Genomic DNA, 15,567 nt, shown 5'->3' with positions numbered 1-15,567 from the left:
TCTAAAGCAAGCATTTATTCTGGGTTATATAGTAAGCCTCAGGTAATGGCGTTCTAATTTCTCTATGTACTCCTCATAGCACATACAACTCAGTATTTGCATTTGGAGATCTCATTGTGCTCCAAAAAAATGAGACTTCTGTAAAATTTTATTAGGCCCATGGCAATAGATACATATGCCAAACAGAAAATTAAAAGTTGGGACCTACCTGGACAAGCTCCTCATGAGTGTAGCAGTAGAGTATGGTCAAGCATGGAGCAGAGTAGTGCCTAGAGGGCTTTCTGACATAAATTAATTGGTTAACGTTTTGCTCTTTTTTATGCCAGATAACTGATACTTTATCCATTGGAGTCTAAACTCYTGCTATCAAGTCAAGTGAACCCTAAAGCTGCCCCCTGGAAACAAAGGGAGTGGCTTCAAAGCTGATGACAAAAAGAAATTATAACTTAGAAGCCCAGGGAAGAAGGAATGCTGTATCTTTAGTACTGCAGGAAGCTTAGCAAGGAAAGGGGAGAGAGGGGGAAGAAAACCTCCCTTCAAGTAAAATATTTCTTGATCACATGAGTTTAAACTGCTTTGCCCCTCCTGGAAATGATAATGGAATGARGGTTGGAGAAAAGGCAGGAAACTGATGGTGTAGTACTCCAGAACGCAGGTGCCCTGTGACAGTCATGATAGGAACTAGGGCAAGCAGGGATGCCTGAATCTCCAGCGCAATTAGGCTGTCTCGGTACTGAAGGGACTTCTTCAGGGCTGACCCTGCAAGTTCCTGGGTGCTAAGCTGTGTAACATGCTTTTCCGTAGGAGAAATTAGGCTTCTAGGTCAACAGACTGAAGTGTGCAGCAACACTGAMCTGCAGCTCCTGGCTTGAATGTATGTGAGGCTGGGGTAGCCCARGTTGTAGCCATTGCTACAGCTGGAGAGCTCTGCTCCCTATGTTGGGTAGGAGCTTATGTCCTGTCCTTCCTTTTTCAGCCCCTCCCTGCTGTGACCTCTCCCCAGAATTCCTGAGACACTTGAGTTTCCACTTGGTGGACTTCCTTTCCCTGCAAGTATCTCATCTGTCCTGTTCAGCATGGCTGCAGAAGCATGTTCTTTTTCTCAATTGAATCATTTGGTTTTCAAGTTTCTCCAGCCACAAACAAAGCAGGAAAAATAAAACTTAATGGGTGAGACTGTTCCAAAAGAATCTGAGTCAGCCAAGAGCTTAGCCTCTCCCTCTTGCTTGGCTCAGAAACTTGGCTCCTTACAGCTCTGCTTGCAATTCAGCCAGATTGTCATTATCATGTGGAGAGAGATGTGGACTTGTGGGAAATGAGATGGAGTAGTGTAGAGGAAAAGTCAATATTTCTTTTTGACTAGCAGTTCTTGGCCTATATTTTCAAAAAGTCAATGCCGTGGCAGGTTTTCTGCAGTGTTCCCCCGCCTCTCTCTCTTTTTTTTTTTTTTTAATTTCTCATCTACAAGACTGAATGTATTATGGAATGGCAGCATTGCTGTTTGCTGTTATCTATTTTAGGATGCGATAGTCCATATACTTAGCTAGGAAGTCTGAGATCTAGGAGATACAGCTTGCTTTAGTAAAACACAGAGGTCTTACAGAGCTTTTGCCACTATGGCCTTGAGTATGCAGCCATGTATGATTTCAAGAACGTGCTTCTGAGGATTGAAAACATAACAGGAGGTGATTTTTTTTTTTTTTCTGCTGCAGTCATTTTGTGGATATCCTACTGCTGAGCAGCCGGATCTTCCCAGCTGGGGATTCTCTTGTGTCGAAAAAGTCATACCCTGTCATCCCATTTGACATCACAAGTAGGAAAGGAGGCTGTTGGAGAATTCCTGCCATCATTAGCTACTGAAAGCAGTTCCTCAAGGACCTATCTGCTTAACACATCTTCCAGAGTTAATGATCTGTAACTGGCTCTCTTGCTCTCTGTAGAATTTCATGCAGCTGAAAATCAGGGCCAGAATTTCTTCTTTGTTTCCCTTTCTGTGTTATTTCTACTATTTTACTGTACCTAAAACCTAGAAYAGTTTCCTCATTTGTCTGCCATGCAGTTGCTTGTTCATCCATAAAATGCCTTCCCTAATCTTTTCATTGTTTGTATTGCCTTTTGTCATCTCTGCAATTTTTCTTGGGTGTTTCATAGATATGAGTGGCATGGTGGCAAAAGCTGTGCTTTCTCTGCTGTTTACAGCATTTTGTAGTTGACTGTGCTAAGTACTTGCATCGCTGGTAACTTTTCAAAGCTAGTGGAGTACATCTGTGTGCACCAAAAGCCTTCAATGCTAAGGTGCTGAGCGCCTCAGAACAGTGTTTGTTTCTGGGCTTGTTGTGGTTGTGACCGCAGTAGCAGCATCCAAGCACCTGTGTTCTGTCTTGTCGCCTTGAGAAACGTCAGGATGTTGGGTTTGTACATGAAAGGTGCGTACAGCTGAAGTCCTAGTGAGGTAATACCTAAGGTAGAGTTCCTGCTTCCTTGCTTCAGGGCTGCTTTGACAAAGGTATCTGTTCACCCCCTTGCTGTAGCCTGGAGCTTCTCTTATGTGTAGCTTTCCCTTTTAGGGCTTTGGCATGGGTATTCTCTTTCACCGAGCACTGAATAGAAAGATCTATAAGAGAGGAGATCCTAGAGAATTGATTTCAATTATTATAGGGGTCTGCATATCCATTAGAGACCATAGTTACCCTGTCAATCACTTTTTTTATGAGCAGGGATTGTGGCCTTGCAGTTATAACTGACGGTAAACGTGTGCATCAGAGAGCCCTGATAAGAAGGTGAAGCTTCTACCGCTGCTAGGGCCTTCTTCAAGATATTACAAGTCTGCYGCAGATGCCCCATGAATGTCCTCGTTCCTCAGTAGGAATATTTCTGAGAACTGCCAGGAGTGCCGAATCTGATCTAGTTGCTTATTTTTATCTTTCTGTGCTGCTGAACTGCTGCTGCTGCAGTGGCAAAATGTTTGCACTGCATTTAAAAATAATTGTGCATGTCAGTGCCCATATATCCCCAAAGGAATGGGGAACCTAACTAACCATGTAAGCCAGTGAGTGACACCCATTTTGTAGCACATAGTGAGAAATGAAGAAGCAAAGCAGCTTCTCTAAGCATGGCTTGTGCTGTAGTTCAGAGRCATGACTACAGCTTGTGAGAGCACATGTGAGTTGGCTTTGAATGAATTAGCTGGAGGACTTGTGCAGCAAATAGTAGTCTGGTCACTGTAAGTGCAGTGAGTTACTTAGGAGTTACCAGCACTGTACTTTGACCCAAGTATGCCACAGTCTTGCTACCTGCCTTGAACACTGTGCTGCTGTGACTGCTCCTYTCAACGTGGGCCCAGAGCTGCTGAGGCTCAAGTGAGACTGATAGAATCAGTGCGGCTTAAAGTAGGTCTGACGTCTGCTCTGTGATGGCCAAGCTCTGTCCTGGGGGCAGTCCTGCCGTGCCCCGGCTGGGACTGCAGAAAGGAAAATGCGCTCTCTTTGCTGTAGGCGTTTTTGCAACCTGTGTGAATAAGGCACAGGATGCCTCTTTAGGCCAAGAGGTCACTCCTTGGATTACAGTGACCTTAAACCTTGTCAGCACCAGGGCTGAATATGGAAGCCAGTTTTGGTAATTAAAGGGAATTACATAGGAACATGCGGCTGTTTCCAGAAAAGTAGGCTAGTGTTTGTATGTGCCTTTTCAAAACCTGTTTAAAGGCAGGYGTAGGAGAAGCTATTGCATTAATTTTGAAGTATTGTAAAACCTTCTGCTGGGATCCTACCACCACTGCTAACTAAGCAGCTTTGAGCTGGGACTGTCTGAAGAGATCTGATGGCAGGTTTACAGCATGTGTGTGGGGCTGAAGGAAGGAACACTAGCGATCCAGCAGGCACTGTCCTTTCCTTCGAAGTAGTCCTGAGTYGGTAACATGCCTAGGTTCGAGGAGCTGCCTTGCTAGGGGAGGTTCTCTTTGTGATGAGTTTCAAAGCTGCAAAGTTCCAAAACTTCGATTGGAAGAATAGGTTTCTACTCTTAATGAGAGAGCAAGAATTGATAAATATGCCTGGGACCCCTTGGTAGTAATGATGTTGCTGCACAGGTGCCACTCGGTGTACTCATCAGCATGAGTACACTTCTTAAGAGTAGAGTGGCTTAAAAAACAAAAACCCYTCTGCTTAATTTGCTCATTTGAGTCATTTATTCTCTGACTATAGTATATCAGTTCAGTACATAAAAATAAATAATGTGTGAAATTGAAAATTTATTGATGAGAAAGAAGAGTCAAACAATGTAAAGCACGTCTACTAATTTTAATGCAATTAGTATATAATTGTTGTAAAATATACATTTTACAGGCAAATTCAGTTTTCAGTATTATCAACTAAATGATACCGAGACTAATAACTTAAGGTTCCAGTCTTCCTTTCCCCTGAACAGCTTCCATGTGACCAAAAACTTGATTAATATTGTATTCTTACACAATTTTTATTGTTATTTCTGTGCTATCCTGTAGACAAATTCATTTATCYTCTTTGAAATGGTTATTGATGCAACTCTAAATTTGGTCACCATAGTGCTTCATTCTTGGTTTAATGCAGAGTTTCTTGCCCAATATTCACTGAAAATAAGGAATTTTTAATTGCAGTGGATATTAAAACTGGTCCTTAAATCTAATGAATGGGAGCTGAGTAACTCGTAAGAACCACGTTAATTCTCCCCAAATGAATGAAACATGTTGGGGCRGGTTTAGCTCAGTTGGTTAGAGCATGGTGCTGCTAATGCCAAGGTCGTGGGCTCAATCCGTGTATGAGCTATGCCGAAGGTTGGACTAGATGACCTTCAGAGGTCCCTTCCAACCTTATGATTCTATGCTGTTAGCTCAGATGAGAAGTAAAATGCAAAGTAAAGGAAGAACTTTAGGGGATGGGGGGAAGTGACAAAAGACATCTAAGAGGAAAATATTTCTCTTGCCAGGTGAAATCTGGGACAAAAGAAGGGAAAGACTTTGTATGGTTTAAAAACATGAAGTGAAACTTGAATCATGTTGTACAACGTAGCTCTTGGAGCTTAACCCTTAAGGATATCCAACAAGAGGAAAGAGACCATTTTACAACAAGAAAATGCAAAGGGGTCATTTAAAAAAAAAACATCCCCCAAACATACTGAGTGCTTAATCCTGGATCCTGCAGTGTTTACACATGAAAAACCTCCCATTTGCTTCAGTAGGAGGTACATATGTGAGCTGATTGCTGGATCAGTTATTTCGTAGGTTTGTATAAATCTAGATTGCTCCGTATGTAGCAAACAGGAAAGTTTCATAGAAACCAGCTGATTAACAATCAGAAGTTAAAATAAAATGACATTATGTCTGGAAGGAAATTATTTTTGGTGGGGCAATAACAACCTAATTTCCAAAACGTCTAGAAAGAATGCTTACATATCTGGTAATAGAGGATTACTTAAGCTACTTTTTATCCTTCTAACTTCAAAATTCCTTGATATGAAAAATAACGTTGTGCAATGTTGTTAGATCATCAGAATTTATACATAAAGCTTTTTAAACTATATTCTATCTTCCCTTGGATCATTTAGAGTGAAGGAAATGATTCAAAACATTGGCGGCTTGTCCCAGACTTCATGTACAATCCATWACTGATGGCAAATTCTGATTGCATAACTGAAGAGCTTAACTCTTGTATTTAAAAACAAACAAAAAAAAAACCCACAGAAAACTTAGTTATGAGATGTGGGGTTTTTTTGGTTCTCTTTAAATGGAATGGCCTTAAAGGGTGACAATGCCAGCCTTGGACAAATTCAAAGCTAGATTGCAGAAAGTATTAAATTCAACCAGTCAGACTTTGAGTACCTGTAGAACTGATTCAAATTTATGTTGCTGAAGGTTTTTAATATTTCTGAACATTAAGCTCAGACTGTAGAGAACAATCTTAYGCTGGTGCTCTAAAGATCGGGCTCTGGAGGCTGAGAACTGGGATTTATTTTGTTTATATTTTTCTCTCTTAAACTAGGTACCTGCATAAAAAACTGTSAGAGCCTCAGAATGGAGAACTACTACTCAAGTGGACTTTGAAAGAGAAGTGCAAGTGCTCAGCTCTATGGGAAAATTGAGACTTATTGGCGCATCTAACACTGAGTGCCTAATACTGGTGAAACCTGGCTTGAAAGTTTTCCCCCTTTAGTTGTTCACTCTTTTTTTTTCTAGACACTGAGGAGATATTTTTCAAYRGCCAGTTCAAGCTATAATACATTCRAAGACTTTTACTGTCCATTCTCTGTCTATTCTTCAGCAACAGCTGCAGCATACAGACCATGAGATGCGGATAATGAGTCTTATCAGCATTTCCCTGAAAGGCAATAAACCAACAAATATTCAGTTCAATCTATATGTTACATTTTCTTTCCAATGCCAAATATTTTCTACTTGGTTTTTGGATGAGCAAGGAGTTTTGTAAGGAAAAGATTTTGTGCAGAACTCTGGACTTCATCCAAAATCTGTAATAAGTCACTGSGCATATTTTTCCATCAGTTCATGTGTAACTGATTTATGATTCTAGAGCAACACCAAGCTGGAGGTAGCTACTACATTCCAGCTATGAAGCTGCAAACATTGTGACTAGATAAAATCACTTTCCTGTTATGGAATACCTTTAAGAATGATGTCAAAGAGGTCTGAAGATGAAATGGGAAAAAGTTTAGAAACATTACCTGGTGGTGAGGGGTAAGGCATTYTTCTTGGACTGTCAAGCAAACCATAATCCTGTAGAGGTGAAGAATCCAAAACAGTAAATTTTCAGCAATTTCAGTGAGGCAGGCTTTGCATCAAGAACACATACTGGTTTTGACTTGCTAAACCTACTTTCTACCCCTCACCGTAAGATGGAAGAGAATGGTATAGTTAGCAGTTCAGGCAGTAATAACCTGTGTTGAAATGAATTTAATTGCTTGTACTGTGCTTTGTTTCMTGTAGAACATATCTGTTTAAAAAAAGGAACATAAATGACTAAAAATGTGGATTTTTTTAAAAAATGTGCGTACCTCTGACAAATCTTATTTTCTTGCTCAGTTTTTGTGCATGTGCACAGGTGGGAAGTCTCATMTGATGCATTTGAAAAATAACACACTAGAATAGGTCTGAGGGCTGTTACTCCAAAGCACTGAATGTTTGCTTAGTCTTGGACAAGAGTACTGAAATATATGGCAGATAGTGCATTATTCTATCAAAGCAGAATTTCACCCTAGGAACTCATTTGTTAAGCAWTCAAATTGCTGTTTTTCAGAGTTGGTGTCTTGTTTTCTGCACTAAAAATTTAGCAAGAGATAGTGATACCCACAGGATAATCTGGTTATTTTTCAGCTCTGTACTGCCGATCTTGGGCAGGGTTCACATTGAATCTATATGCTAAGGGACAGGGAAAATGAGAAAAATCAGCTTTTTCTCTATTAGAAAYCTGCTGAAGGTAACTGAAAATGGTGGCAATATTCTAGGCTATAGCATCTTTTTATCTGCAGAGAAAGAATTCCTCTGGTGCTGCTTCTGAGATTACCCCTGTCTGGCTTGGTTTTCTGCAAAAGGTTGGAAATGAAGTTGTTGCTACAGGGAGGCTGGAGTCGGGGCAGGTGTGAGCAGTGTGCTGGCAGCCCCTGCATACAACTGGACCACTCTAAATTATTGCGTACGTAGCAGTCCCTGAACAKGGATGGGACCAAGTGTGATTAACAGCTGCTATGGTGGTTTTCCCCTGCAGAGGGGATTATCTATGCTGTGCCAGCTATGGCAAGGCTGGGAGCTTTATCTAGCATGCTTACAGTGAGGTATAGTTTATATTACTATACTTGCAGAGTGTAAAAGTCTCCGTACGCAGAGTTACCTCTTGAGGGATGTTCTGTCTCCTGGGTTTATGAGTCTGGAGCAACTGCATCAGTTCAGTATTCTCCTGAATTTTTAAACAAGGAGTGGTAACTTGGCATGAATTTAGTACCTACAAAAGCAAGTGAAACCTATGTTTGTGAAYGAATAAGAAAACATAAGACAACAGTAAACAGCCTGCTGTTGATCCTCACCTGCAGCTCAGGTTTTCCTCCCATTTGTAATAAACAGTTAATTCCCTCAAGAATTTGATCTTTGCGTAGTTTGAGAAACTTTCCCATGTCAGTACTGATGTCAGTCTTTTGAGATTCCATAACTAAGACAGTGTGAGAAAGAGCAGCACAGTGTAATGGTGTTAAACCTGAATAGAAAGGATCACAGGAAAGTAAAACAAATCCAGTGCTTGAACACATCACTCAAACCATCCCAMACATGGCTAATCGTAAGGGGATGCCCTGGTAAGACTGACTGTCCCTCATTCTAAGCCTTTTAAATGTAAAATTAARTGTTCTTTGATCCAGATAAAATCTGGGGTCTGAGACTTCAGGGATCTCCACTAAGCTTTAATATAGTTAAGCTTTGTCTCTTACCGTGGTAATCGGTTATATTTACTTCCACACACATGCCATTTTCTTTGAAGCTTTTCAAAACCTGAAATCAAGAAAATGAGATGATAATGGTTTTTGACACTGCTAAAATCCAATTCCCCTATCTCACTTTAGTCATCTCACAGCAAAGCTAGTTTTCTGGTACATAAAAACTCTATCTATTCTGGAAGAAAGAACATATATTTGACTGTTAAACTCTGGCTTTGCACATGTGGCAGTAAAACAAATGACCAGCTTACTTCTAGAACTCGCAAATATCCATTCTCTGCACATAGATGAAGTGGAGTTTTCCCAGCACTGTCCTGTTCATTGACATTAGCTCCCAGGGAGATCAGGTCATTRACCATCAGGTGCTGGTTCTTTTCTGCAGCAAGATGTAATGCAGTCTAAGTAGAAAAAAAATGGGAGAAACTCCTTGTAAAATGTGAAAATGCTTTTAAAGCAGCACTGCTTGTTGGAGAGGAAAGGTTGGAACTTTGGGTTCTATTCCCAACTGTGCTAATATTTGTTCTATGGAAATAACTTCTTCTCTGTGTCTGTTTTCACCTCTTTGCAACAACAGTAGCAACAGTGTGCTCAAAAGGGTGCTAGGTTTTTGATCAGAATTTGAAAGATATTTGGTGTGTGATTTTAAGAGACTTGGTTTTTTAAAAAAAAAAAAAAAAAGTTAGTGTCCTACCCGTTTCTGTGCATCCTTCTCATCGATCTTATTTAGGAATGCAAATCTCCGTGCAAGCGCATAAGTCAGAGCTCTTCTTCCTTGAGCAACAGCCTTGTGCAGCAGCCTGGAATAAACACCGCTTTAAACAATTAGAAGTTGAAGGAATGCTTCATTTACTCAAAAGTAACATTTCATGCTTGGAGATATGTTCTGTTAAGGGTTGTAAGTGCTAAAGATTGGGTTGTTTCAGCATTTAATGTATTTCTCTATCCTGTTTTAATAATGGACTCGCTGTTTTTTGTGGCTTTTGTTTAAACTGGCTGTGTGCCAGGGCTTCTTGCTTCTCCCTTCCTGCCACTGACCCATTCCTCTCTGTTTCAGGAGCTACTGCACGGTTCTTTCTCCACAATCTGTTTCTTCCTTGTGTCATATGAGCCCCTTTCCATATAGGCAGAAAGCAGCATGAGGTACGTAAAAGCCCCAGCAAGGGAATYCCTCCTTTCCCACTTCAGATAAAAGCAGTATTTCTGAGCAGCAGTTCAGTCCTGTGCAAGTGGGGAACTCATTGCTTCTGTTTTCCRGTCTTAATGAACTACTCAAAACAGCTCATATTCTTCTCCTGAGTTTCATCCTGAAAAGACTTCTGTTCCTGAAAAATTGAACACATTTACTTTTCTTTCTAGAGGAAACATTAAGTGTGGATGCTTACTTTCCTTGCCCTGTAGCACAGTACTCTCGATGTCTGGATAACTCTAGGCTGGGGTTTACTGCAGTCTCTGTTCATCTCCTCCCCCCCCCCGCCCCCCTTGTGGGGGCTTTTTGATGGAGTTGCTTATATTGCTCAGGGTTCAATATAACTCAGGTGAAATCTTTTTGGTGTGTATTTCTGCCTTCAAATGCTCATTTGTGCACGTAGAGTGGTGTTAAATTCCTCATGGATTTAAGCTTGTTGATAAAAACTTCTAGCTTTATGAATTCTATATAACCATGGTGGTGGAAATCTTAATTTCTTAACTGAAATGCATTTTGTGTACCTGTGAGGGGTTGTTTTCTATACTATTGTTAAAGCCTCTGTGGGAAGTACTGAAGAAAGGTAGTGGGTGGCTTATTTCAACTGTATTGCAGTTCTTGCATTGTTGAGAAGCAAAGTCGACAGTTTTATTACTGCACTGTGAATCATTATTCTGAATGGAACATGGTACTTCATGGACAAGGCCAGTCCCATATCTAGCTCGTCCTGTATGGAATCTAAATACTTTAAATTGGTAACAGGATTTTCTGATCAGGAGTGAGGCTCTTTCCCACCAAACTACGACAGCTTATAACTAGGTCACATTCTTGGCTGATTGAATTTGATATCTTCCTCAAACTAGCTTAAGTGTGGGAAACCTCATAAGGTTTTGCTTTTTGGATGAACAAGTATTTGTTCTTCAAGCGTGCCATTCTAGGGAATATGGGAGCAGTAAAGCCTTTTGCTTTGAATTCATTTCTAGCAAAACAACCACTCCCAGTTCTTTGGAAGTCTACCCTCTGTAGACTAGCAGCATATGTATGTTTTGGTGTAATCTTTCTACCCAATTTTTATTACCAACTAATAATAAAAGTAATTATCCTGTGAGTGGCTGCAGCCTGGAAACTAAATCTCATCTGCARATCTTTTTTTCTTTTTTTTTCTTCTCCTCCTCCTCCATGCCAGTAGCAACAATTTGTTCTGCTTGATTTAATTTTCTTCTGAAACCTTAMATATACAACTCAGTCCTGAATACTGTTCACACTTTGAATTTGTCCTGGTGTCAGGTGTTTAGCAATACTACTGCCGATAGGGAAACTTCTGTTTTTACTAGTGGAATTTAATTCTGCCTAGAACTGTGTACTGCAGTGGGTTTGAGCTTCCTGTTGAGTAAAGAAGCCTTTGCTACAGGTGTGCCCAAAACTGGTAGTAGAAGTTGGGGCAAATCCTCAGGATGAATGACACCTCAGAAAAAAGGAAGCCATATGATTTAGTTAGGAAAAATTGGAGACCTGTTGCCATTTTCATCAGGTGCAAGCAGTTTGTCCGCTGGGATATTTCTCAGTAAACTTTCTTCCCTGTGTAGCTGGAACTGGAAGAAAGAGATTGCAGAGAGATCCTGCTGTGCGAACAAAGTCAAGGTTGACGTGAAATGTGTCTGGAAGTCTGGAGGGCCTGTGTTAGCTTCTAGAAACACCTCTGGACAGCTTCCTGCTGAATTGTAGCAGGGAGATACGGTGCAAGCAGAAAGCCTCAGGAAATCTCTCTGAGAACCGATACATGCGTTGTGCATCCACCAGTCACTCTCTTTCTCACTTGTCCTCGGGAATAGTCCTGGTGAGTCTGGCTCTTGCATGTTTTTATGATCATGAGAAGTCTCTGTCTCTCCTTGCAACAGTGCTTTGCAATCCTTARAAGAGTAGTATGAGTGCAGTTTGGTCAAGCTGTGGCACCTTCCCTGCAGACCAGCAGCTGCATGCTTGCTTACTCCAGTTTCCCATGGAGTGGCTTGCGGATCTGAGGAGAAGCCCTGCAAAAAGCTATCTGGCGCAGAACCCAGAGACAACTCCTTTGRCTGGCTTTTGTTCAAATCTTCCTGCAGTACCTCCACCAGGATATCAAGGTCCTCTAAGCCTTTTGATATTTGCCCAATGCTCTGCTTGCTCTGAAACAACAAAATGGGGGAGGGTGGAAGATGGGAAAGGAAAATCAGACATGAAATGTCCTGTTCTTACTCGGTGATAAAACATGAAATATGCCTGGGGAGGCTGGCAGCCCTGAGTTGAAGGTGTTATGCATACCTGTCTATGCTGTTTCTCTGTATAAGGGTGAACTCTTCTTTTTTCTGTTGGAATGAAGGAAAGAGAAAAGCTATCTTTAGTGATAGGAGGGGAAATATATAGAAGGTCTCAGAATTTTAGCAGAAATGTTTCCCCAGGTAACAGGTAGGTCACGCATATGTGGTGATGATGCATGGTTGCCCTGCTCATGAACTTTCAGAGGAGCTAGGAACCAGAGTTAGTTACTGATAACGGGAGGAGAAGTGGCCCAGCTCTTTGGGTATCTGAGTGCTGTTTCTGCTAGGAAAGGAGACAAGAGAGGGGTTTCTTAACCTGTTTTTCCTGAGGATCCTTTAGTTGCTGTCTTCATTAATGAGGCTTCCTAAGGAGACAAAAAAAACTCAATTTGAGATGCTTGCATGTAAGAGAGAGTGGAAACTGTCAAACAGTGTAATGTGAACTAAGTAAATGTACTATGCACAGCAGTGGCTGCAAGTCAATAAAATTCTGTGACTGGGTAATTTGTGACAGTTGCAGACAGATGGTGGCATAGCCCTTACAGCAGTCCAAGTATGTGGGAGTCTACAAGGTTCTTAGGCTGGTTTTGCAGCTTGTTCAGAAATCTGGGTTGCTACAGCAAAATTGCTATTGGTTCTTGGGCCGTCTTTGGCTTGATGGCATGATGTTTAGTTTCAGTGTGTACTTGGATGTATAGCATTGTCTTATCCTTCAAAATGGTATGTGGGGCATGGGTGAGTTCTTGCTGTCATGCTCTCAGAAATGTTCCTAGCACTGGTCTGCAGCCTGTTTAAAACTTGATAAATTCTCCACCCCCATCAAAAGCATTGACTTGACCTGGTAGAAGAGGCAGCAGCAATATAGTAACAAGCACCCACAGAGTGGGAGTGTTGTGTGTGCGCACCWGTGCTTTGCCTCTCTGCATGTAAGTGACCTTTCCAAGCTCCAGGAGAGTCCTTACCTTGTTATGAGTTGGGTCCAGKCCTTTAGCAAGTCGTATTTTTCTCAGTAGTTCCCGTACTGGCATCTTCACCCTCACACCCATGTAGTGCTTCTGAGGGGGTTCAGAGCTAAGTCCAGAGTCTGGAAAAGTCATAACATGATCCTTAAAGTAATATAATTCTATTGGCTATCTATAGTGAGAAAATGAGGTCACCCTGAGGGCAACCTTTGATTCTCATGTTCAGTATCAGCTGTAGGAAACTTGCATGTTATGCTAGATCTAAGGAAGATACCGCTTTTATTAAAATTTTCTGCTTAACAATTACTGTATTGCATTACTTTTCAGGGTAGAACAGAACGAAACCCTTTTCTTCAGAAGCAAAACAGACCCCACAGCCAGCTTTGGAGTTTTCAGCTTGAAGACATGAACATGGTATCTCGAGATTTGGCCCTGGGCAATTTTTACTGGTGCCCTCAAGCTCAGGGATGCYATGCTGTTTTACAGCATGTCACTGTGCTTTTGGGGGAATATGTCAACACTGTCCAGATTATTGCTTATCTTAGTCCTGTTCTATTTTTCATCTGCTGAAGTAAATCTTTTTTGGCTGTTTTCTGTCCTCTCGTTTCTTCTGTTGATATCAGTGGGAAAAATAAGAACAGAACTGTTTCTTCAGGAATGAGATAGAAATGCCATGTCCAACCTCTCTTTCCAATGGTTCTTGGTGTATTTAGAGGTCAGTGTGGTGTGATTCAACAGGGAGCAATGTTTTTCTGTAGTGAAATGAAATACTTGGGAATATACATAATTATCCAAACAAGTTTATCTTTGTCAAAACAAGCTGCTCTGTAATTGTTCATGTTAGGTCGTCTTGCATCCTGCACTTGAATTCCCAAACTTAAAACAGTAGCCCAGATCAGAAGCTTAAATGTATCACTTTTGAAATGTGTTTTATGCAGCCTGTTCCCCTTGAGGATGATCCTTTTCCTATGAAATGCATTCAGTAATAGCTATTACCATTAAAAATGATAATGGATTTAATGGCTTGGTTCAGGGTTCTTCTCAGTTGATCAGCATATAAAGTACACTGTTATTAGGGCCGCTGTTCCGAAGGAGCCCTGGTGTCGAGGATCGGTGCGTGTGCTACTGACAGCAAGGACTTAGCCAGCAGYATTGCTCCCTGAGACAGGGGATCTTCTGTGTGTACACCACGTAGCAGCCGCAGCAGCCTGGCTAGCTAAATCCTGGGGAGAAGGATTGCAGGAGCTCAGCAGCCGTGAATGGTGCAGCTCCCCAAACTTGGGCATCTCGGAGTAGGCAGGATTGGCATGGAAACCAGCTACAAGAGGTGAAGTCATGTGATACTGTTTCYTTTCCCTGCTTCAGGCAATAAGAGACTGATAATCCTTCAGCAGGAGAGTGGTGAATCCCAAGTGGCAAACAGTGCATTTTTGGGTGTATATTGAATTGTCGTTTTGTGCTGACTTCAGGCATTTCTGAATGTTTAACCTGTCACTGAGTATTTGAAACGCTGGGACCTCAAAAGTGTGGTTTGTGTCTCCGACTGCTCTACAAATGGAAATAATTACTATTCTAGCCTGATGTTTTGAAGATTAATGATTTGCTATTTGTAGAGTGTTTTAAAGGCTTGTCTGAAAAGCATTATAAAGAGGCAAAACTGTTAATATGTGAATATCTTYTAAGCTATTTCATAGTAATAGTGCTAGATGATAGATTGGAGTACATGCSCAGATATAGCCTTGAGAGTGGAGAACTCTGCAAAGGTAATGATTCACCAACTACACTTTCACATGATTTTGTAATATTAATAACTTATGTCAAATCTATAACATTGTTGTTCGATCCAGTAACAAACTTGCAACTCAGACTGTGAATGGGCAGCAAAATGCTAGRGAGAAATACAAATCATGGGTTACTGAGCAGCCCTTGTCAAAACAGTCACTTCTGACTTCAGGAGCAGACCATTGCAAAACAAAAACAAGACCTGAGTAGGAGAGTGCAACATGCACCTATCTCTGGCCTTACTGCTAAGGAAGCTTAACCTGTGCTACTCCTAGCATAAYTTTCTGCTGGCACAGAATGAGTTGCGAGTCAGTGTACTTTATCACTTCGTGAAGGAAGCACAGTACTGTTGCATAAAATAGAAAATGCGAGTAAACATTTGATCTTACCAGTGAGAGCAGGCATCTCCTGYGGCTTACCAGGAGGAGGACGGTGGATCTCAGGACTTGCAACATTAAATTCGGTTAATCCAGAGTCTGGCAACGAYGGGCTCTGAAAATAGCTTTTCGGGCTGGCGATTTCTCCCGGCACTGGAGATCCCTGGCCTGGGCTATAGCCATAGATTTCATTTTCACCATTGCTTTGATGRACCAGTAATTCAGGACTCATGCGCGCTGTTCGCAACATTTCCACTGTGTGTGCAGAAAAATACGAAAAAGGAGAGGGGAAAAAATAATCGCCCAGAAAGCCAAGCCCTACTGGTTTGTAGAAAGAAATGAAAATCCAGTTTCACATTGAGAACGTAATTGTATTTAATTCTCCAAAATAATTAGCCRCTACTGGCTGACTCCAACTTCCCTCTCCTTTTTTGAGTAGCAAGTTCTAGCAGTTGTAGAATGAAGCCAGCCTTGGAATCCAGGCAGTCACTGGAAAC

The 15,567-nt window shown here is 41.4% G+C and overlaps 1 protein-coding gene across 1 annotated transcript; it reads right to left on the bottom strand.

Annotated features, from left to right (window-relative positions):
* Positions 1 to 6,640: 6,640 nt before the first annotated feature.
* Positions 6,641 to 15,320, bottom strand: LOC146589158 (uncharacterized). The gene is made up of 11 exons (XM_085316743.1): positions 15,083 to 15,320; positions 12,912 to 13,033; positions 12,266 to 12,314; positions 11,954 to 11,997; positions 11,165 to 11,817; positions 9,161 to 9,266; positions 8,721 to 8,867; positions 8,464 to 8,524; positions 8,068 to 8,234; positions 7,875 to 7,985; positions 6,641 to 6,763 (listed from the first exon to the last, which is right to left on the bottom strand). Exons 1-11 carry the CDS (start codon positions 15,318 to 15,320, stop codon positions 6,641 to 6,643), a joined length of 1,821 nt encoding a protein of 606 aa, XP_085172869.1.
* Between the last annotated feature and the right edge of the window lie 247 nt (positions 15,321 to 15,567).

This window comes from Rhea americana, unplaced genomic scaffold, assembly GCF_003343005.1.
Source record: "Rhea americana isolate MKP2758 unplaced genomic scaffold, rheAme1 scaffold_48, whole genome shotgun sequence".
Classification (NCBI taxonomy): domain Eukaryota; kingdom Metazoa; phylum Chordata; class Aves; order Rheiformes; family Rheidae; genus Rhea; species Rhea americana.
This window is presented reverse-complemented; position numbering and strand designations above follow the sequence as displayed.